The sequence below is a fragment of the Phytophthora sojae genome, assembly GCF_000149755.1.
Source record: "Phytophthora sojae unplaced genomic scaffold PHYSOscaffold_11, whole genome shotgun sequence".
In the NCBI taxonomy this organism is placed as follows: domain Eukaryota; phylum Oomycota; class Peronosporomycetes; order Peronosporales; family Peronosporaceae; genus Phytophthora; species Phytophthora sojae.
In genome coordinates this window covers 2,162,041-2,183,845 of record NW_009258125.1, presented here as the reverse complement: position 1 = coordinate 2,183,845, position 21,805 = coordinate 2,162,041, and the positions used below count along the sequence as shown (strand labels likewise).

At 58.9% G+C, this 21,805-nt stretch overlaps 8 protein-coding genes across 8 annotated transcripts; 4 read left to right on the top strand and 4 right to left on the bottom strand.

Moving 5' to 3' along the window:
- Nucleotides 1-1,839: 1,839 nt before the first annotated feature.
- On the bottom strand, nucleotides 1,840-8,891 carry PHYSODRAFT_340305 (hypothetical protein; the record flags this gene model as incomplete). The annotated part of the gene is made up of 15 exons (XM_009538438.1): nucleotides 1,840-2,227; nucleotides 2,423-2,557; nucleotides 2,630-2,823; nucleotides 2,865-3,080; nucleotides 3,276-3,390; nucleotides 3,466-3,695; nucleotides 3,783-3,933; nucleotides 4,018-4,634; nucleotides 4,712-4,800; nucleotides 4,878-5,034; nucleotides 5,113-5,184; nucleotides 5,226-5,370; nucleotides 5,445-6,588; nucleotides 6,663-8,411; nucleotides 8,456-8,891. 15 exons carry the CDS (start codon nucleotides 8,889-8,891, stop codon nucleotides 1,840-1,842), a joined length of 5,838 nt encoding a protein of 1,945 aa, XP_009536733.1.
- A 990-nt stretch (nucleotides 8,892-9,881) lies between these two features.
- On the bottom strand, nucleotides 9,882-11,126 carry PHYSODRAFT_340304 (hypothetical protein; the record flags this gene model as incomplete). Its single annotated transcript, XM_009538437.1, has 2 exons — nucleotides 9,882-10,319; nucleotides 10,389-11,126. 2 exons carry the CDS (start codon nucleotides 11,124-11,126, stop codon nucleotides 9,882-9,884), a joined length of 1,176 nt encoding a protein of 391 aa, XP_009536732.1.
- A 543-nt stretch (nucleotides 11,127-11,669) lies between these two features.
- Nucleotides 11,670-14,021, top strand: PHYSODRAFT_306421 (hypothetical protein; the record flags this gene model as incomplete). Its single annotated transcript, XM_009538436.1, has 1 exon — nucleotides 11,670-14,021. One exon carries the CDS (start codon nucleotides 11,670-11,672, stop codon nucleotides 14,019-14,021), a length of 2,352 nt encoding a protein of 783 aa, XP_009536731.1.
- A 703-nt stretch (nucleotides 14,022-14,724) lies between these two features.
- Nucleotides 14,725-15,138, top strand: PHYSODRAFT_306420 (hypothetical protein; the record flags this gene model as incomplete). Its single annotated transcript, XM_009538435.1, has 1 exon — nucleotides 14,725-15,138. One exon carries the CDS (start codon nucleotides 14,725-14,727, stop codon nucleotides 15,136-15,138), a length of 414 nt encoding a protein of 137 aa, XP_009536730.1.
- Nucleotides 15,139-15,914: 776 nt separating this feature from the next.
- PHYSODRAFT_527091 (hypothetical protein) lies at nucleotides 15,915-16,214 on the top strand (the record flags this gene model as incomplete). Its single annotated transcript, XM_009538434.1, has 1 exon — nucleotides 15,915-16,214. A coding segment is annotated over one exon (300 nt), but the record flags the coding sequence as incomplete, so codon positions are not given.
- Nucleotides 16,215-16,554: 340 nt separating this feature from the next.
- PHYSODRAFT_254018 (hypothetical protein) lies at nucleotides 16,555-17,671 on the top strand (the record flags this gene model as incomplete). Its single annotated transcript, XM_009538433.1, has 2 exons — nucleotides 16,555-17,090; nucleotides 17,176-17,671. The coding sequence occupies 2 exons, from the start codon at nucleotides 16,555-16,557 to the stop codon at nucleotides 17,669-17,671; spliced, it is 1,032 nt and encodes a 343-aa protein (XP_009536728.1).
- Nucleotides 17,672-17,772: 101 nt separating this feature from the next.
- On the bottom strand, nucleotides 17,773-19,584 carry PHYSODRAFT_565232 (hypothetical protein; the record flags this gene model as incomplete). Its single annotated transcript, XM_009538432.1, has 1 exon — nucleotides 17,773-19,584. One exon carries the CDS (start codon nucleotides 19,582-19,584, stop codon nucleotides 17,773-17,775), a length of 1,812 nt encoding a protein of 603 aa, XP_009536727.1.
- Nucleotides 19,585-19,594: 10 nt separating this feature from the next.
- Nucleotides 19,595-21,440, bottom strand: PHYSODRAFT_565231 (hypothetical protein; the record flags this gene model as incomplete). Its single annotated transcript, XM_009538431.1, has 2 exons — nucleotides 19,595-21,314; nucleotides 21,387-21,440. 2 exons carry the CDS (start codon nucleotides 21,438-21,440, stop codon nucleotides 19,878-19,880), a joined length of 1,491 nt encoding a protein of 496 aa, XP_009536726.1. The 3' UTR covers nucleotides 19,595-19,877.
- Nucleotides 21,441-21,805: the final 365 nt, after the last annotated feature.

Below are 21,805 nucleotides of genomic sequence, written 5' to 3'. Positions count from 1 at the left end.
CTGGGCACGTTCTCGAGAGCCAAGAATTGAGCATCCTCAGCATCGCTCATGGTTGCGTATGTGGAGTAGCGCCCTCGCAGAAATCTCGCGAATGCGATCTCGCACAAACTCGGCGCGTCTGGATAGCGGTCGCGCCGAGCAAATTATTCCCGGTTGTTGGAGTAGCGTATCTTCGAAATACAGGCCCAAGTCTTCGCAGGCTTCGGAGTTGGGGGTTCTTGTGTTGACGGTTGTTCCTTGTCGTAGGGCGTCGAGCCTTGGGTGTGCGGCGTTATCGGGCCGGCGTTTCCTCGGCGTTCCCGTCAGGCGTGCGGCGTTATCGGGCCGGCGTTTCCTGGGGCTTGTGTGGCGTTATCGGGCCTACAGGGGGGTATTGTGCACGGCGGTTATCAGGCCAGTGCGGTCCTTCGCCTAGGCAGCGCGTTATCGGGCGCCCACCTAAACGGTATACGTTTAACGTGCCTTTGTTCCAGCACGGGTCTGTGGGGGGGGGGGGGGGTGAGCACCCGAACCAGCAAACGACGGGGGGCCGCGATATCGAGGTGGCTCTACTTGCCGGCGCTTGGTGGTTCCCCTGGAACCTCGGAGAAGACGGGAGGTCTTTGTGGTTCAGAGAAATTTCGGACTGAGTCTTTACCCTATCCTATGCCCTAGCTACTGGCTACTCCGTACTACTGCTTGCTAAGCCTATCGTTCTGTGCCTATCCCCACTTCTGTCGTGCTTGCACTGTCGTCCTTCAACCTGATTTGCGTGGCGTAATCAAGATCTTACCTCGACGCGTTTTGGTCGGCGCGTTTTGCTCGGCGCGTCTTACTCGGCGCGTCTTGCTCGGCGGGTTTTGCTCGGCGGGGGATTAGGGTCGACGCGTTTTGCAGAGACGGGGCGCTGGTCGACTCGTTGGATGATTACGCGTCGAGTTGGACTCTGTCGCTGTGTCTCGCGGCCCATCACCCGCGTCGACTTTCCGTCGACCTCTGCCGCGCGTCGCCCCCATCAATCGCGTCGCGTTTCATCAACTGCGTCGAGTTCATCATCCGCATCCATCAGCATTCGTCTCGGCGCCTTCTTTCACCGACGCCGACGTGCCCGCTTCCTCGCTGGGCACGACACCACATCCGCCCCGCTGCCACGCACGCGCACTCCCCAGGTGGGTGTGTCGTTGCAGAACCTGCCCCGCGTGTTGGCCGCATCTCGATTCGTCGAATTCTTTGTCGTCTCCGTCCGCTTCGTTGCCATTCAAGCATCATGGTTCGCGCTGAGGACTTCTGCGTTGAGGAGAGCGGGCCCGACACGGGCAACGTCGAGGCTGCGCTGACATCGTCGTCTATGCAAGCAGAGAACATCGGTCTCGCCTCCCTGATCCGTCGGATCAGCTCGCGGTAGCCCAAGCTGCCTCTCCCCGGTCCAATCGCGACTCGGCGCTACCGTGGCGTAATGCGATCAAGCGCAGCAATCCTTCGTAGCTGCAGAGCAGCAACGCGGCGTAGCTTTTGCCGAGCGAGACCGCGCGCATCAAGCCCTGGCGGTCGTCGAGCAAGCGCACGACGCTTCCAGCATCGCGAGGGACCAAGTGCGTCAAGCTTCGGCTCTCCAAAAAGGAGTGCAACACCGCCGTCACCGAGAGAGACCAGGTCCGTCGCGCTCGGACGGCGACGCACTACCCTTATTGGGCATCTCACCCTTATCCGTAATGCGCCCACGCAGAGCCGTGCGGAAGCCGAGTCGGCGCAGCGTTTAACGAGCCGCTGTTAGTAGACCTTCGGCGCAATAACGCGTTCCTTGTGACCCACGCCAAAGAACTCCGGCGGGGCGTGACGCGTATCCGCGACTTGGAGGAATCAGCGAGTTTCAGGCCACGTCTCGCGCAGCTGGGAATACGTCGCGTGTGGGGGTAGCGGCGAGATGCCGCGAGCGCTCAAGTCCACCGTTCCAGCGCTCACGTAATCGAGCTGGAGGACGAGCACGACGTGGCCATCCAGGACCGCGACGAGCATGACGCGGTTTGAGGACGGGTGCTTCGGGAAGCGCGTCGAGGTTGGTAGATGGCGTAGCACGTGCGCGATGGACTTCCAGAACGTCTTGCCGGTGCCGTCACGTCCGTAGGCGGGCACATTGACACCTACGACCTGATTCGTCGACGTGAAGCTTCCGTCGCGGTGGAGATAAACGCTGTGACCTGCGGAGTCAAGCCGAGCGGCGGCTCCCGCTGCTCCTGTCTCGCCTCCACTACGTCGAGTACGGGTGTCAGCGTGCGTTCTGCCGCCCCCGTTTCCGGTCCTGAGGCTAAGACCTCGTTAACCGCGGATACTCATCGGGCTCCGAGGTCCGACGCTTCGTCCAGGTCCGGCGTCTACTCCGCCGCCAGCTTCAGCGGGTGTCCGCCAACCGCGGTACAGCGGAGCCGAGGAATCAACGCGTCACGGGTGCAGGCCTCCTAGTTTGGTCTCGACTCCATCGTCTTCGCCTTCGTCTCGGCTGCTGCTGTCGATCGAACGCGCCAGGTCACAGCGCAGTTCCAGTCCGAGGCCTCGGGCAGCGACGCCCAAGCGCGCCGCCCTCAGACCAAGTGGCGACGTCCGTCGTCGCGTTCACTAACATGGACCCCATTGAGGGGCCCTAGTGCCACACGTTGTCGTTGCTCGTAGTCGCTGTAGCCGTAACTCCAACACGTAGGCCTTGCTCTTTTCCTTCGTTTCTTTCCACTTCTTCACATCTTTTATGAGACGGCCCTCCGCCATATCATCTTCAGCAACAGGCTGGTCCTCCACACTTTCCTCATCCAACCCCTCGCTCCGGCCATTCCCAGAGTCGAGGCTCTCCGCCTATCCACCTCACCCACCAGGGCTCGGCTCAGCCGCCCCACGTCCTCGCGCGAAATCGCCGCAAGACGGTAACGACCAGCGTGCTGTCGCGAGAAGTCGCACCGCCACTTTCCGCAGTTGAGATCCAGTTCGTCGGTACAGCCTCTCCAGGTCACGTCGGACTCGCGGCGCGCGCAGTCATGTCGGGAAGCCCGACCGGCATGCAGCTCCAAGGACTTCTCCCCTTCGGAAGATCCTCGTCCAGAGCGGGTGTCAGGCTGTGCTACAGTAAACACGTATCGGTGGAGTCAAACGGTCCGTTCGTTGACACCGCCAAACACGTCGCGGCGTGTGACGGAAACTCTTCAACGGGGTTTTGCCTGGAGGTGCGGAAGTCGAAAGACAGTTGGTAAAGCGAGTTACTCGTCTCGCGACGCGATTCGTTTGGCCTGCCTTGCGCTTTGGTGCACAACCTGACGCGCCGCATCTGCGCACGCGGTCCGATCTGTAGCGTCCGTCGCTTGGGCTCGGCGCACTGGCGCGGTAGTTTTCCGACAGCGATTATCGCCCTTGACGTACACCGCGGATCTCGGTCGCGCGCGAACCGAAAGGAGAGCGCCAAGTCTACCACGACGCGAACCGTCTCGGCGTGCTTGTCCCTACGCAACGCCGTCGCTCTTTACAGTGCTAGTATCCCGGCTCACTTCTAGCGGCATCTCGTCGCGGCAGTCGGCGGGCTCGTTCGACGGGGTCGTCCCATTGATCATAGCGCGCACAGGCCTCAACTTGGAAACGTCCTTGACCGAAAATTGACAAGGCGTGCAGCCCGTCTCAAGACGTACAGCGTACGTGCTCACACACGGGGTGTCTCGCGGCACAGCGTTGAGCATGAGCTCTAGCCCTTAGGCAGATCCCATTCTGCCGCGATCCCAGCAATATGACATCAACGAATTCACTCCAGCCCTGTTCATCGCCGCGACGTCGCCCCGGGTCCGATCTGCGTCGTCCCCGGTTTGGCCGACTACTAGCACGTTCACCTGCGCGAGTCGGCAGTTCTGAAGGATGCATATCCCTCGGCGCGTCGACTCTGTTCCGTCGCGCGACGAGTCACTCGCGGCGTCCGACACGCTCCTCGCAACCTCGAATTCCCAATCAGCCTCGACGCAAGGTGGGTTTCTGTTTATCGGGTCGTCGCACTCTGAGGGCTGTACTGACGTTGGACCCTCCACGTATTTCGACACTGCAACAGGCCTCCTGATCGGGCTCGACGCGTTCCTCGTTGCAGCAGGCTCGTTGCCGGCCGCCTGCGTCCTAGCCGCGTCGAGGCCACTGTCCATCGCCCCGCGTCTCGCCTCCGCGTGACTGTCCATCGCGCAATGTAGAACTTCTGACATCCTCGTCGCGCTCAGTCTCGACGCGTTCCGCGCTGCACCGGGCTGGATGCCACCCCCCTGCGCTCTCGCCGCGTCGGGGGCACTTCCCATCGCCCCGCGTCTCGCTTCAGCGTGACTGTCCGTCGCACGACATTGACCGTGTTTCGTGGCATCTGGTTTCCTGACGATCTCCTCTCGGTGGTGTAGCGTCTCTGCGCACCGGGTCTGCGACGAGTTTCCCGTCGCGTTGCACTCATGACGTTGTAGCTCGCATCCTGCCAGTGCGTCGGACATGCGCTTAAGCTCGTGGGGGAGACCGGGGCTGTCGCAATCCAAGCAATACCGTATCGGCAAATTGACTTCAGCCGTGTCCGTCGTCGCGACTCCGCCCCGAGTCCGATCTGCGACGTGTACACCTTGGTCGACTTCTAGCGCGTTCAGCCGCGCGAGTCGGCGGTGCTGTCGAACGCATAGCCCTAGGCGTTTTGACTGGGCACCGTCGCGTGACGTGTTTCTCGTTGCGACCCACACGCCACCCAAAAACTTGAATGCACAACCAGATCCGACGCAAGGAGCGTCTTCGTCCAGCGCACCGTGCCCCGTAAAATGCCCGGGGCCATGCCCTCTGCGCCTTTAGCCGCTCTGGGGGGGGGGGCTTGACCAGGCTCGACGGGTTCTGAGCAGCCAGCTCTTGTAGGACACCTGGAGCTCTGCCTCTGGGGTTCGTCGCGCGTGTAGAAGCCGAGTGCATCGTCACCACGAGGACGTATGCCGTCCCGCGCCCCAAATCCATGTTCTCCGGCGTCGGCGGGTCTCGTTCCGGCACGTTGACGACAGGGTTGGCCTCGTCGCAGTTTCCCTCGTCGCGATTTTTCGCGTCGCGTTCCGCGTCGAGATTTTCCACGTCGAGTTATTTCGCGTCGCAATCTTCCGCGACGAGGTTGACAGGTGACGCTGTTTCTGGATCTAACGTCCGGGGTCGGATGTCTTCTCGCGAGTGATCCGCCGGCTGTATGACAAACACCCCTGCCCCTGCTGCGCTGGCGTCACCGTCGCTCGTCCCGCGTCAGCGCGACTGTCCGTCGTGCAACGTGGGTCTGGCACCCTCGTCGCGCTCGGGCTCGACGCGTTCTGCGCTGTAGTAGGTTGGATGACCCCCACCTGAGTCTTCGCCGAGTCGGCACCGTCCTTCGCCCTGTGCATCGCGCCAGTGCAACCGGCCACCGCGGAGCGTTGACCGCGTTCCCCAGGATCCGATTCCCCGGTGACCTCTCGGCGGTGCATCGTCTCCGCGCACCGGATCTGCGACGAGTTATTCGTCGCGCTGTCTTCTTGATCTCGTCGTACGCATCCAACAAGTGCGTCGGGCCCCGTGTTCCCGCCTCGACGTACGCCGTAACGCGGTTGTACGTGTAGTGCGTCACAGGTTCGAAGTCGGTGTAGCTGCGTGGCTCATCGCCCGCCTTGCCCGCCATCTTCAGGACCGCAGACTTATTGAGTTCACTGGACATCCGTCGAGTGACAGCTGGTACCTTCGCCAGCAATCCTCCAGGTGGCGCCGTGGCATTCGGGCTTGTCCACAGGAAATTGCACCACTCACCCCGCCGCGGCGTACCCGCCACTTCGATAGATCGCGCAATTCGGACCAGCATCTTGCTCAGGGTTGACAATCGATCAAGGTTTATGGCGCGGTGCCTCTCTTTTGGTGCAGACGCCGGTGGTCCTCCAGTCCCGCCACCGTCAGGCCCCTCGTCGACCACGTCGAAGTTCACATTCGGCTTGTTCTTCACGGGCTCGAGGGCGGAATGTCGCCAAAGTCGCCATTTTCCAGCTTTGTCCCCAAGTCGCATACCGTCGCAGGTCTGAGACCTCGCTACTGACCGTCGCATAGTGTCACATTCGGTCAGTCTCACGTCGTCGCGTCCCCTCGACCCTTCGCTCGACTGTCGCACGGTGTCACATTCCGTCCGTCTCATGGGCGACCATTCGCCCAACTGACGCACGGTGTCACATTCGGTCCGTCTCACGGTGTCGCACTTCTGGGACTGCTTCTGGGACGGTTCCGAGACGTTCCATCCCTCACATCTCACACTGTCGCACTTGTCCCTGTTGGATTTTGCAACTTGCGCGCGTTCGCTCGACTGGCGCACCCTGTCGCATTGCAGCGACCTTCCGCTGGATGGCGCGCCTCGCGCTTCGTCGCCCGACGCACCTTCGACGGGTTGTTCGACTCGCGACGCTTCAGCTGGGCGCCCCGCATTGTCGCTTATCTGCGACCCGTGGTCCGACCGTACACACGTCGTTACTACGCCGACCCGTGTCTTCAACACCACGCGCGACAGCGTCGAGTGGCCACGCGTCTGCAACTTGCTCACCGACGACGTCTCCACCGCTGGCGCACGGGTCAGCCCCGCTGTTGGTGACCACAGCGACTACTGGGTACGAATGTGGGCTTGCTATCCGCGTGAACTTCTTCCTCTAGCTCACTTCGGCGCGCGTCGAATTCCAGATCTTCGTACGTCGGCCATCCATACATGGTCCAGACGAGCTCGTCGTCACGCCAGGTCTTGTCCTCGTCGCAGGTCACTTCATACGCAAGGTTTTGCCAATCTTGGTACTGTCGATTAGTCGCCAGCACGAAGCGGGGCGCAGGCGGAAACACATCGGAGGGTGTCCACCAACCCACGTTCGTGCCTGCGTCGAGCGTTATTGTCTCGTCTGTGACGTTGGTCACCCGCAGGTATGTTTGTCGCTCGATCTTAGTCTTAAACATGGTTGTAACCCACGTTTTGCTGCGCGTGACCCACAGGCGCGGTGCATCTCGGCTGGAGCGCAGGCGGACGTCGAGTGTTTGCCCTGGGTCGAGTCGCTTAAGCGTGTCGAGTGAGACCGGCCGCACTCGTGCGTCGTAACGCCATTGCTCGGGAGTAGTAGAGGCCCGCGCCGTGCCCAACGGTCGCCTGGATGTCGTCGCAACCGGCACTGCGACGGACATCACGGCATGATTACCAAGTCCTTGCTGGCGCATCTCCTTCGACGCGTCCCGCGTCGACATTTTCTGCGTCGAGTTTCTTGGCTCGACATGAACCGCAGAGACATGGGTATTCGACGCCTGAGTTATCGTAGAGCGCGTACTCGCCTCTTCCAGCGCCTTAGGAATTGCTTCCTTCAGATCCGGCAGAACCTTGATACGCGCTGGCGTGACCTCACGGGGCATAGCGCGCGGCGGCTCACTCAGATGGTTGAAAACCTCGTCCAGTTCCGGTGAAGTCGTGGTTGAGGTCGCGGCCGTGGTTTTCGGCATCCCGAAGTCCACGTCAAACAAGTCGGCGGGTTCGTCATCTACGTCGCGTCGGGGTTTGGACCTCGACGTGGAATGCACGCTCGACTCAGCCTGGGACGAAGTTATCATCTGCGTTGAGATTGGGCGCGTCCCAGGCGGAGTCACCTTGCGTTGGATGGATCCGACCAGGACCGTCAACGGTCCCAAGACGCCGCGGATCGTACGTGTCCACGACTCGACGTCCCAGTCATACACTCCCGTCCTCTCGGTGATACCCAAGCTGAAGCCTGATTCGTGCAACATCTCGAAGAGTGTCCCTGCGGCTCGCGTGACGATCGTGAGCATGTCAAAGTCCGGCACCCGGAAAGGACCCGTGAACTTGATCGCGTTGGGCTTGATGAAACGCAGGATCGGATCGTGTTCCAGCAGCCGGATCAGCTCCACTCCAGCAACCATATACCTCATCTCTGCCGCGGTGAACTGATTCCCCGTGTCATCGCCTCTCGCCTTGACCGGCGGTCCATCCGCTGAATCCGGCGCGCAGAGCTTCTCCGGAGACTTGAGCTTGCGCGACTCGAAGCTGCTATTGAAGTCCACACTCGATTGGTATCGAGGTGGCGGCGAGGGCGTGGTCGTCGAGGTCTGGGCTGAGCCCATCGAGGAACTCGGCGCGTCTTGGCCCGCGGAGAAACTCGTCGCGTCTTGTTTGACGGATCCGGCGAGAATCGTCAAAGGCTCCTGCACCACGCGAATCGCGCGCAACCAGGACTTGACGTCCCAGTCGCACAGCTTCTCCATCTCGAAAGATCCCAGCACGAATCCCGAATCACGCAGCATCTGGAAGAGAATCGTCGCGGCGTCGGCGACGCTGGTGAGACTATCGAAGTCCGGCGCGACGAAGGGGCCCGTGAAGTTGCTCACCAGCATGGGCTTGAGGAAGACCAAGATCGGGTCTTGCTCCAGCAGCCGGAAGAGCTCAGTGCGCGCCACGACGTACCGCACCTCTTCGACGGTGTACCATCCTTGCCTTGCGGCTTGGACAGCGACACATCCGCCGAGTCCGGCGCGCGCAGCTTCTTCTTCTTCCTCCTCTTGTGCGACTTGCGCTTGGCGGCGGCCTTGGCGGTGGGTTGTTGTTGGTCGTCGGCCTTTGCAGGCTTCCGACCAGTAGGACCGCGACTTACGTCGCGTCCCTTCGCGGCTCCCTCATCGGGAGCCACATCGGGAACGGCAAACTGTTCTACGTAGCCCTCCTGGTCGTCGCTGGCCCCGTGGCCTGTCGTGAAGGTTCCCTCAGAGCTCCACGACGCGACAGGTCTCTCACTGTGCTCTCTTGCGGTCGGCGACCTTCCAGCCGACTGCGCACCTGCCTCCGATGCCTCTTGGATCGTTAGCCCGTCATTCGAAGTAGTACTCCCGGGTCGCGGCACCATTGTGGAGTAGCGCCCTCGCAGAAATCTCGCGAATGCGATCTCGCACAAACTCGGCGCGTCTGGATAGCGGTCGCGCCGAGCAAATTATTCCCGGTTGTTGGAGTAGCGTATCTTCGAAATACAGGCCCAAGTCTTCGCAGGCTTCGGAGTTGGGGGTTCTTGTGTTGACGCTTGTTCCTTGTCGTAGGGCGTCGAGCCTTGGGCGTGCGGCGTTATCGGGCCGGCGTTTCCTGGGGCTTGTGTGGCGTTATCGGGCCTACAGGGGGGTATTGTGCACGGCGGTTATCAGGCCAGTGCGGTCCTTCGCCTAGGCAGCGCGTTATCGGGCGCCCACCTAAACGGTATTCGTTTAACGTGCCTTTGTTCCAGCACGGGTCTGTGGGGGGGGGGGGGGGGGTGAGCACCCGAACCAGCAAACGACGGGGGGCCGCGATATCGAGGCGGCTCTACTTGCCGGCGCTTGGTGGTTCCCCTGGAACCTCGGAGAAGACGGGAGGTCTTTGTGGTTCAGAGAAATTTCGGGACTGAGTCTTTACCCTATCCTATGCCCTAGCTACTGGCTACTCCGTACTACTGCTTGCTAAGCCTATCGTTCTGTGCCTATCCCCACTTCTGTCGTGCTTGCACTGTCGTCCTTCAACCTGATTTGCGTGGCGTAATCAAGATCTTACCTCGACGCGTTTTGGTCGGCGCGTTTTGCTCGGCGCGTCTTGCTCGGCGGGTTTTGCTCGGCGGGGGATTAGGGTCGACGCGTTTTGCAGAGACGGGGCGCTGGTCGACTCGTTGGATGATTACGCGTCGAGTTGGACTCTGTCGCTGTGTCTCGCGGCCCATCACCCGCGTCGACTTTCCGTCGACCTCTGCCGCGCGTCGCCCCCATCAATCGCGTCGCGTTTCATCAACTGCGTCGAGTTCATCATCCGTATCCATCAGCATTCGTCTCGGCGCCTTCTTTCACCGACGCCGACGTGCCCGCTTCCTCGCTGGGCACTACACCACATTGTCTTGGTCGACTGGAATGGACACTGTCAAACTCGTGAAGCGCACGGCGTCAGCCAGTTCTCGGCGTTCAAGTCGGAGGACCAGGTCACCAACTTGCGTGTTGCTTGGCATAGCTGCCTTCAGCTCACTTGCGACGACATGGACTAGGTCGTCGAATGACTGCGGCTTCGGCGAAACACCAACTGACACACTAGCAAGACCCAGCTTCGATACTCCTTCCTGGAAGGTTAAATACAGCTCGGCAGGGTCCCAGTTATCCGACATCGCATACTTCTCGCGGTTGGCCAGGTAGTCCCGGAGCGGGATTTCCACAGCTGATGTCGGCGCTACGGTCTTTGATGATACCAGCGCTGTGTTCCATGCGTGTGACGGGAAGCTGAAGCTCACGGAGGTGGTGTCGACGTCGTCGGCCCATGCTCTCCACTGCTGGTGTGCGTCGTTGTTGTCTTAGTTATGCCATTTGCAGGAATCTTGAAGCTCGAAGGGTGTCGTGACGCCCGTCATGGACGTCCGCAGGATAGAGTCTAGCGCATCGGTCTGGGACTTGACGAGCAAGGGCGCGTCCGTCTGGATCAGCGTAGTCGTCATCTCACGAGAAGCAGCAAGTCGTCTGGATGCAGCTCCTGGAATCTCCGTGGTCTGACCCACGTAGACACTCGTGAAGCCGACGTTCATGAGGATGATCACCGTCTTGAGCCCCCAGAAGATGCAGCGCGCCTTCACTGCCGAGTGCACGCGCACCGGCTGGTCCCCAGGATAGAGGCTGCAGTTGTGCAGGTATGTGGCGAGCGTGGGGAAGATGAGCGTCTCGCAGAAGACCTCGAAGACCTTGCCGCCCGCGAACAGGATGTGACCGAAGAGCGTGTTGTAGTCCTCCACGACGGACGACGCCTTGGCGGACAGCGTCTCGTTGGCCACCAGCTTGTTCTCGTCCACGTGCGTGAGCGTCTTCTTGTTGCTCGTGAGCAGCGCGAAGCTGAACGCGACGACCAGCGCCGCCACCACGCACAGCACGAAGCGGCCGAGGCGCAGACTCATGTCCACGATCGTGTTGCGGTCGGCCAGCGCGTTGGTGCGCGCCATGTCGCCGGCTGTGGCCGCCTCGGCCGTCGTCAGGCTCTGCTGCAGGTAGTCGCTGCTTGCGGCGGGGAGAGATGCCGGCATGAAGCTGCTGGTGGAGTGCGAAGTGGCCCCATTGGCGCCGCCTTGGCCGCCCTGCGCCTGCGGGTCCATTGAGCTGTTTTTGTTGTTGTGGAAGTGACGCAAAGGTGCACCATCTTTATGATAGATGAGAGGGTTGTATTATTGAGAGGATTGAATGAGTGCCCAAAAGCGGCTGGTTATTTATTTAATACCCGCTTAAATGTAATAATAGAGCTCGTCATGCCTTGACGGAGGAGTCGATATCTCCGAATCAGACCTGATGTGGGTGGTGCGTTTGGGTTCGCCGCTGCTGCCACTACCGAGCCTGCTAATACTCTCCATCGGTGCCACCACTACATCTAGGTTCGTAGCGGGAAGCGCGGCGTGGTGAAGCCAGTTGTCTAAGTCTTCAACAGTCGCCGCTACGTTAGGCCGCAAACCCTTCCAATCCTTGTTTTCGGCGAAGCGATGTAACAACATATGTAAATGTATGTATTTAGATACAGCTGGGCAGCACCGCACCTCTAAGGCTACGATATCACATCTCACGTTCGAGCTTCCGTTTTACAGGCCCATACAAACGCCAAGACTACGTAACGTCCGGCCGTACCCATAGGGAGGAGCAGCAGTATCATGGGCAGGAAGCGGCCGGCCGTCTCGGAGCAGTCACTCAGAGCACAAGCCGAAGCCAAGTACGAAGTGCACTTGGCTGAGCGTCGGCAGCTGGAGCAGGAGCGCATGTCGTCGTACACGGATGACGCCTTCGAGTGCGAGTCGCCGCACGCCATGCTGGCCAGCAGCCGCGGGCAGCGGCCCGGGCCGCCGCGCGGCGACGTGCAGACGAGTGGGGGCGACGGCGCGTCCCCGTACCTGGTGGTGGACAACATCGGCCGCCTGCGCGTGGACAGCGTGAGCGACAGCGACGCCCACGACGACGTGGCGTACGGCGAGCTGGCCCAGCCGCGGCCCGAGATCATTTTGCGGTGGAAGCGCTTCGCTGTGCTCGTGGTGCTCACGGCCGCCGTCATGTCGGCCATCGCCGCGTGGCTGCGCGAAGGCTTCGTGGTGGACAAGAACGTCCCCGTGGACAAGGCGGAGGACAAGGCGGACATGGTCAACTCGTACATTGGTCTCATCATGGGCTTCGTCGAGTCGCTCGTGGGCCTGGGCGTGGAGGAGATCTTCCCCGTCTTCATCGTGTACCTGCACAACCTGCGCTGGTACCCGGGCGACGACCCGGCCACCAAGAGGCAGAGCAAGTTCAAGAAGTTCTCGCTCACGATCTTCATCCCGGCGGTCATGATGGCCGTGGGCAGCTCCATGTCGGCCATCCAGGCCAACCAGAAGGACGACAACAACGGAGCCAGCAGCAGCAGCAACTCCTCGACCAACGCCACGACCACGAGGTTCCTCATGCGGGAGGTGACGGAGTTGGGAGGTACGGGACTGGCCGACTCCATCTTGAAGACAGCGCTGGAGAGGAGAGTGGAGCCCATGCAGCCGCTGGACACGTCGCGGTGCACCGCGGAGTCGGAACTGCTGTCGGCGCAGTCGCTGCTTGCTGCAGCCCCGAAGGCGGTTTTCGGTTTCCCGCTGCAGGAGTGGAGCGCGGAGTTCGGCAACGGCTGGCACCGAGAAGAAGCGACCCAGCGCTACGAGGTGGCCTATCCTGGTGCGGTTGATGCTGATAGAGACGTGCAGCTGAGTGAGGTGATGCCACTGACGACAGCCTACGAGTTGTGGACGCAAGGAAAATCCGCCATGATCAAGAGCGTACGAGCCACTTCCAGTGGCCAAACAAGCACATCTCCACCGACAACGGGCGAACTTTTGGAGGATGTTTTGATCTCGCTCCGCGCGGCGGAAATCCCTTTGGCTGAAACGGCTGCTCTGGATGCTTCCTTCGAGAGGACGGCCTTGAGCTCCTTGATGGACATGGATGTAATGACAGTGAAAGTACCGCTGCGTGCCCCGACCAACTCCTCCGTTGTCTGCGGTGAGACGAGTTGTGCGCTTCTGGAGCCGCAACTGAGTTTGGGGCATCGACTGCCGCGCAAGCAGATCGGAATGATGCAGATGCCGGGGAATTGTTCACTTTCGGCAGAGTGCGAAGCTGCCCCCAACGCAGCCTTCCTGTATGGTTTTACAACCGTGACCGGTGGCACTTCTGATGGCACAGGCGAGATTGAACGTTCGTTGGTGCTGTCGTTCGCACAACTTTCATGGCGATTTGATAGTGCGGCGTACGAGTGCGACACCGGAACTTCTTGCCAAGTATTGCACCACCAGCTCGATGATGGTGACCGTCATTTGGTTGTGCCTAAGCAACTGTTGCCTGCCCAACTCCAGGTCGGCAGCTTCGCATCACCCGTCTCACTTGTGCAGCTGATGGAGCCTAAGACCAGGCTGGGTGCGGGACAGGCATCTCGTTTCGCGACGCTGGAACGATTGGATCAGTCGCCCCAATACAGCGCAAGTACTTGCTCCCCCGCTGTGGACACATATCTCCAGTACGTCGACTGCAATCACTTCTACTTGGGTGGTGATATGGTGGACACAATGGCAGCGTCAGCGCTGCTGTTTCTCTTTCAAAACGCTCAGGTTTTGGATACTGCGCCGGGGGTGGAGATCATGATGACCCAAAGACGTCTTGCTGATACGAATTCGCGTCGAGTCAAGGTCTTCCTGACGAATACCAAGGTGGGAAATATCAGTACCTGGACGGGATGCGCGGTGTTGTTGTTGTTGACGGTCTTGACCCTGGTGCTGCCGAACGAGCGAGCTCGACTCTCTCCACCTCGTGGAGGCAATGCCCGTGCCGAAAGGTTCGTGGCTGTGCAGACAGAGCAGATTTACCCCAACCTTATTTACAAGAAGCGCTTTCTGATCGGCAAGACCGGCGAAGAGATTAAGTTCGGCGAGTTCGCTGTCGAGTCCGTCGGCCTGCACCACAAGATGGAGGAAGACGAGCAGATCTATATTTGAGCGACCGCGAACCATTCTGAAGTTGATTGTCCAGGATATGTAAAAATGAACCACCAAATCCACCGTTCCACGACCCGTCCAAGACTATTTGATGCGATGCTGCTACCTCAGTTTTCGAGGCAGAAGTCCCATCCACTATAAATATGTGGAAGCACTGCGCATTTCGCCATTGCCCTGACATCGAGATGGTACCCGCTGCATTGGCTGCAGTGACTGCGGTTCTTCGAGAACGACCTCGCGTGGCAGCGTTGACTCATGTTCCCCGCACAATATCCGCGTTCTTGGACAGCTCAGTGGAAATACCCCTTGCACGAGCTTGCCGGGTTGGCTCACTCGCCCTGTTGGAAAGAATTTGGGATAGCCTGCTCTCCTATCAACTGAGGAGCGTCAAGGTTGGACGCTGTGCAAATTCTGCCGAGCCGATCGATACTATTACAAGGCCCAATTCGCGGATGCTCTAACGGAGGCGGTCAATCGCGGTGATTTGGACGTTGTCGCGTGGCTTTTCCAGCATTTTCAGGGATGCGTGGCCCCTACCGACATTGTGGAGACCGCTTCAAGTGCTGGTCACCTCGATATTCTTCAGTTTCTGTTGAAGAATGGTCGCCGCGCATAGCTTTCCCAAGCCCCAGATGCGGAGTCAACACTGAGTGAACATGAAGACCAGGATGGAACGAACACAGTGTTTTGGGGCAGAAAAGACATGGCTGCAGCTGCGAAGAGGGGGCAAAGAGAAATTGTTCGGTGGCTGTATGAACATGTTCGCGATGTCGAGCGGGACTTCAGCCGGGTAATGGTTTATGCTGTCCGCAAGGGCGACCTAGCGCTGGTGAAGTGGCTTCTAACCGACGTCTACAGAGATGTACCCCAGCTACCCCCACCAACCGTCAATGACGCGACCAGAGCGGGGCATCTCCACTTGGCGCAGTGGTTATTCGATCACGGCCACGTACAGAACGTTGGAGACGCTTTTAGGAACGCATCCATCAGTGACTGCGGCGATATTGTGAAATGGCTCGTAGAACACGATATCCTCGAGAATGTGGACGAAGGCTGCAAGGTGCTGCCGCGTGTGGATTCTTTCCGATCGTTATTTGGCTATTGGAGCGGAATTTAGGGCGAGGAGCATTTCGGTCGCTATTCTTGGCGGCAATTAATGGCAACTTGGAAGTTGCGCAGTACGTCCACGCCAAAGGCATCACCAACTACGGCGAAAACACCATGTACATGGCAGCGGAGCGTGGGTATCTGGGTGTGGTTAAGTGGCTGTATTCGGAGTTTTCCAACGACCCGAATGTTGATCTTTTTCCAGTCTGCAGACCAAATGCAGACGGCTACCCACGGTATTCCACCGCAATGGATGCTGCGGCCAGCAATGGCCATCTAGCGGTTCTCCAGTTTCTCCACAGCGTGGAGAGGTCGGTGGAGTCGTCGCCAGAGCGAAGGAAGAGAAAACGGACACGAGAGCGGGGGCAATTGAGAGGAAACAGAGCACCAACCTGCACACGTGCAGCGATGACAAACGCCGCGGCCGAAGGTCATTTAGAAGTGGTCAAATGGCTTCACGAAAATCGGAGCGAAGGTTGCTCTCCACGTGTCATCAACGCAGCAGCTAGAAACGGACACCTGGAAGTGGTGAAGTGGCTCCATGAACATGTCATGGTCGGCTGCACAACCACTGCGATGGATGGAGCAGCAGCGAATGGACATCTCGATGTTGCCCAGTGGCTTCATGAAAATCGGACGGAAGGCTGCACGACTACTGCCATGGACCGTGCTGCTGGTAAAGGCCACCTCTACGTAGTTCAATGGTTGCACAACAATCGCTCGGAGGGCTGCACGTCGTTTGCGATGGACTCGGCGGCACGTGCAGGTCACTTGGACGTAGTTTAGTGGTTGCATCACCATCGCTCGGAGGGCTGCACGGACAACGCGATGGACGGCGCCGCTTACAACGGGCATTTTGACATCGTCCAATGGCTGCATCGGCACCGTTCCGAAGGCTGTTCCATCGACGCCATGCATTTTGCTGCTGTCCACGGGCACTTCGAGGTCTTGCTATTCTTACATTCGCAGCGTACTGAAGGATGCAGCAGCTACACGATTGTAGATGCCGCTGCGAGAGGTAACAACCACGTCGTTGCTTGGTTACGACAACACTGCCCTAACACAGAGGCTATCATAATAATATAGCTGGGTAGCAATGCTTGCTTATTCACAAAGTTGTTGTTTACTCTTCTCGGCATTGTTGACCACAACCGAAATTGTATCAAGGTGTTTGCAAATCTGCTGTGGACTTGAGCAAAGGAATGTTGGTGCGACCAGACCAAGCACGTTGAGCAATACCTGTAAACATGTCCAAAACCGAGTTGATTGCCAGCAAGCTAATTCTGTCTACACTTGCGATGATGCGGGGGAAAGCCTATCCAAACGAACTCAGTTCCTGCCAAAGCATCGTGACGGGTCATTCTTCAAAACACTCCCAGCAGAGCAACCAAGGCTCAACAGCGACAACAACACCCTCTCGACCACCATGGCGTCCAAGCTCTTCTCTGCAGTGAAGCTCGGCGGCAAGAAGGCTCCGACGCAACTGAAGCATCGCGTGGTGATGGCGCCTATGACTCGTCAACGCATGGGTGACGACGGAGTGCATGGACCTGCTGTGGCTACGTTCTGCGAGCAGCGAGCCACCGATGGCGGTCTGTTGATCACTGAGGCCACCAACATCAGTGCCTATGCTCGCGGTTACTACGGCTCCCCCGGTTTGTTCACCCCGGAGCAAGTGGAAGGATGGAAGGCCGTGACGACCGCGGTGCATGGCAAAGGTGGCAAAATCTTCAACCAGTTGTGGCACACTGGCCGGATCAGCCACCCTCTCAACCTGCCTGGGGGAGCGCAGCCCGTTTCCGCGAGCGCAACCAACATGGAGGGGGTGCAGAGTCTCGCTACAACCGTCAAGGGCCGTTTGCTGCACCCGAACCCACGCGCGCTCGAGATCGATGAAATCCCGGGCATTGTCGAGGACTACACGCGTGCGGCCGAAACGCACTGGAGGCAGGCTTCGACGGTGTGGAACTTCACGCCGCCATCTGGTACCTGCTGGAGCAGTTCCTGCTGAATAAACGAACCTGCGCACGGACAAATACGGCGGCAGCCCTGAAAATCGTTCCCGCATTGTGTTCGAGGCCATCGAGGCCATTCTGTCTTCCGTGGACTCGAGCAAGGTGGGCATTCGCTTGTCCCCGTTCGGCACGGCTTTCGGCTGCACCGACTCGAACCCGCGCGAGATCTACGACTACGTGGTCAAGAAGTTGAACGACTACGATCTCGCGTACCTCCACATGGTTGAACCGCGCGGCATGCAGCAGCCTGCACCCGACGCACCGGAGGGTGGCGTTACCTCCATCTACCGCGAAATGTACAAGGGCGTCATGATCGGTGCTGAAGCTCGCAAGGTGGTCGAGGACGGAACGACCGACCTCGTGGCCTTCGCGCGCGACTTCATCTCCAATCCGGATCTTGTGGAGCGCATCCGCAGGGTCGCCGAGCTCAGCCCAGTCGATTGGCAGACTGTGTATGTGCCGCTGGACGCTCCTTACGAGAAGGGATACACGGACTACCCGTTCCTAGTGGAGAAGACATCCGCGTAAGCGTTTGTGTAGGGAAGCCACCTTTAGACGGACTTCACTTCAGACGCAGCACCTCAAAGAGTAAAAGCATGTTTACATGAATTGATGTGAATGCTGTTCAACTAATATATGCCGACGGGTCGGATCCGGCTTCGATTGCACTGATCGAGTAGAGCGAAGTTGTACTTGGCGGCGAACTTGCGCACGCGCTCATTGCTAATTTGCTGCGGGTAGCGCTGAAGCAGCCACTGCACGACCTCAACGTGGTCGTTCGTAGCAGCTTGCACTGCCGCATCTGACGTGCAGCCATCTGAGCGGTTTGAATACAAGAAGAGCAGCACCCCCAAGTGTCCTCCCGCCGCTGCGCCATCCATTGCGCGATATGTGCCACCCTCACGGCGGTTTGCATGCAGCCACTTCACCATTTGCAGATGGCCGTTTGAAGCTGCACCATCCAACGCGGCAGTGGTGCAGCTCCCGAGATCAGGCCGACGTTCGTGAAGCCACTTAACCACGTCAAGGTGCCCACCACTGGCCGCACGATCCATCGCATCGCAGGTGATCCACTCGGTCGTATTGTGCGAAGGAACTTGCTTGTAGAGCCACTTCACAGCTTCCAAATGACCGTTTGCAGCCGCATTTTCTAGAGCGCAGCGTGAAAAACTGCAGCTCTCCGAGCGATGTGCAATAAGCCATTGCATCACTGCCAAATTCCCATGGCCTGCTGCCTCGTCCATTGCTTCTTGTGTGCAGCCCTCGGAGCGATGATCGTGCAGCCACTGGAGAACGCGAACATGGTTCCCCGTAGCAGCTCCGTTCATAGCGGCGGTCGTGCATCCTTCGCTACGGTGGCAATGTAGCCACTTGACTACATCGAGATGGCCGTGAGTTGCTGCTCCATCCATTGCTGCCGTCGAACAACCTTCAGTCCGGTGTTCGTGCAACCATTGAGCGATCTCCAGGAGTCCATGGCTTGCCGCTTTGTCCATGGCTCGAATCGTGCATCCATCAGCGCGGTGGTGTTGCAGCCATCGCACAACCTCGAAATGGCCGTTGGTGGCAGCTGCGTCCATGGCCTGGGTGGAGCACACACCACCGTGCTGAAGCCCCCATTGCACCGCTTGCAGATACCCCTTGCCAGCCGCCTCATCCAAGCAAAGGGGACCATCAATTGAAGAAGCAATAGCGACTAGGCTCGAGATCATGTCAAGGTGCCCACCAGAGATTGCACTCTGAGCAGCACTAGCCACCGCCAACCGCAGACAATCAGCGCCGACGATTTCTACCACCCAAGATGCCATTTCAGTGTTACCGTTGCCGGCAGCAGCTTCCAAAAGTGCGCTTGCACAATCACTCAGGTCAGTTGCGCCGACCAAACGCTCGTACAACCATTTCAGCGCATTCAGATTATTTCCACGAGCGGCGGCGAGCATGGCTGGCTTTACACTAACGCCGTGTTTGTCGTGACCTAGGACGTGTTCGAGAACGTGGAGGTGCCCCTTAGTTGCTGCTGCTTCGGCGGCCTTGAAGATACCACTATGACTGTCAACAATAAATCGCTCAGTCACAACGTTATCGAGCAACCAGCGCACTAGTTCCGCATCGCCGCGCTGTGCGGCATTCACCAACCCGGCAGAAAGTTGGGCTCGACGATAGAAGACATCCATCTCGGCTAGTGGCCGTCGAGCCACAATGCGAGCAACAAGTCGGCGTGCACCACCGTCATCACTATTAGGATCTTCACTTGAAAGCGCGCAAGCTCGGGCGATACTCCACTGCCAAGACACATCAACGAAGCCATCCAAGGCGTGAACGACGTGCTGCAACGTTGCAACACGCGCTTGTTGTCGGAGAACCACTGTAAGCCCTGTTGTCAGCGTCGCTTCCTTCGCTGCCGTTGCGGCTTGGCGGGATCGAGTCGAACAAGCGCTCATCCTTGGTCTTCAAACGCCCACTCCTTGCGTAGTTGCCGGAACAAGCAAAACTGAAGCAAGGGGAGGAAGCACGCCGGGCAGGTGCAGCACCGGCTACATAAAGCCGACTGTTTGCGCTGGTCCACAGGCTCAACCGACGAAACGGACTAGTCGCCAGTAACATATAAGCTTGCAGTTGTTGAATGCTCGCTGCGACACTAAACACTGAAGCAAAAGGCCGCCACGCACTCTGGGGCAGTCTTCCCAAAGGTAAACTCAACTCGACCTGGGGCTTGCACCTGACTTCGTTAGAACTAAGGTAGGCGGTGTATGCGTACTCGACGCTGAGGGCGTGGCGAGTCAGGGTAGTGCTCTTGAAGCCAAGCCAAAATGTGTACGTGCTCCTTACGCTGGGCCTCAAATGCAGCGTTGCGGCTGCAGCCTTCCATGCGTTGCGATCTCAAAAACAGCAATATATCGAAATGTCCTCCCGACGCTGCTGCATCCATGGCTCTAGTTGTGCAACCTTCATAGCGATTGCGATCCAGCCACTGAACCATCTTCAACAACCCAGCCCCCGCTGCGTTGTTCATTGCTTCAGATGAGCACCCTTCTCTGCGGTTGCGATGCAACCACTGCACTACCTTCAGATGGCCATTTTTTGCTGCGTTATCCATGGCGGCAGTTGTGCAGCCCTCCGATCGATGCTCATGGAGCCACTTCACAACTTCCAAATGGCCGTTAGCGGCAGCTCCATCCATTGCTGCTGTCGTACAACCCTCAGTCCGATGGGTGTGGAGCCACTGGACCATCGCCAAATGCCCATTAGCCGCAGCGCCATCCATCGCAGCAGTTGTACAAGCACCGGAGCGGTGCTTACTTAGCCACTCCACAATCTCAAAAAGATTGCCCGCTGCAGCTCCATCCATCGCGTCCTGTGTATCTGTGGGACGACATCCGGTGAACCCTTCTTCGGCCAAACGCTCGTCAACACTCTGAAGATATTTTAATACCTTGAGGTGTCCATTCTTCGCGGCCGCGTCTATCGCAGTACTGGGCTCGTCCGCGAGCAGCGTTAATGAGTACAGACGTAAATCCCTGTACAAATACTTCTGCGAGTCATGGGCAAACTCATCATTCAGCCACTGCACCACATCAAGACATCCCCGCCCTGCCGCGCGAAGCATAGTCCCACACGAAACACTGGCTAGACCGTGAAACCCTTGCTCGTGCAAATGTCGAGCCACATCGAGGTACCCTCGAATCGCAGCTTGATGCATGCCAGACTTAGCGCCACGACCAAGGTTATGCTCCAGTAGCCAGCGCACTACATGCAAGTGATTTTCTCTTGCTGCAGCATCCAGCGCACGATTTGCGTTGCCAACTGGGTGATAACGCACTAGCCACTCCACAATCTCCAAGTATCCGTTGCAGGCGGCATATTCCAGAGCAAAACTGACATGGTGGACATACCCGTTGTGGTAAAGCCACTGCAACATGTCTAAGTGACCTCCCCACGCGGCGTCATCCATCGTAGGAGGAGCAAGCTGGCGCCCTGCGTAGCCATGGTCCAGCAGCCACTGCAATAGCTCGAGGTCTCCTTTACGAACGACAGCGGCCATGAAGCGGCCCCAGTCGCGCTCCACACTACCCTTGCACTCAAATATCCACCGCGCAACATCCGTATGCTCGTTCTCCACCGCAGCAGCCAGATCTCCACCGCCCCACTGAACTTGATTGCCGTTGCTAGCCTCAGCAGCAACTTCATTATCGACAAAGAACTTGAGTATATGCAGGTCACCTGCAGCGGCTGCAGCTTCAACGGCTTGCACAGCCACCACGCAACCCTCGAAGTGGTCGAATAACCATTGAATCATGTTCAGATCCCCTCGACGTACAGCTTCGACGACCCCCTGGGAGAATTGGGCGCGATAATAGTGCCGGTCGGACTGCAAGAATTGCAACGGAGACCAGCTGCTGGGACGGCGGCGGCGCGGATCCCCGTCGGACGGCGCGAATTCTTCGCTGACGTCCCAGACGCGACGCAAAAGCCGTAGCGAGCCGAAGGCGCAGGCCTGAGCGAGGGAGATCTGGACCGAGTTGTCGAGGCATTGCGACACAGAGGAGGTGACGTGCAGCAGCGCGTCTAGAGACGAACTGTTGCCCAGTACTACGACAGCCGACGTGAGGGGAGCCACGCTGGTCGCGCCGCCAATAGCTTCGTGTCGCATCATAACGTGTT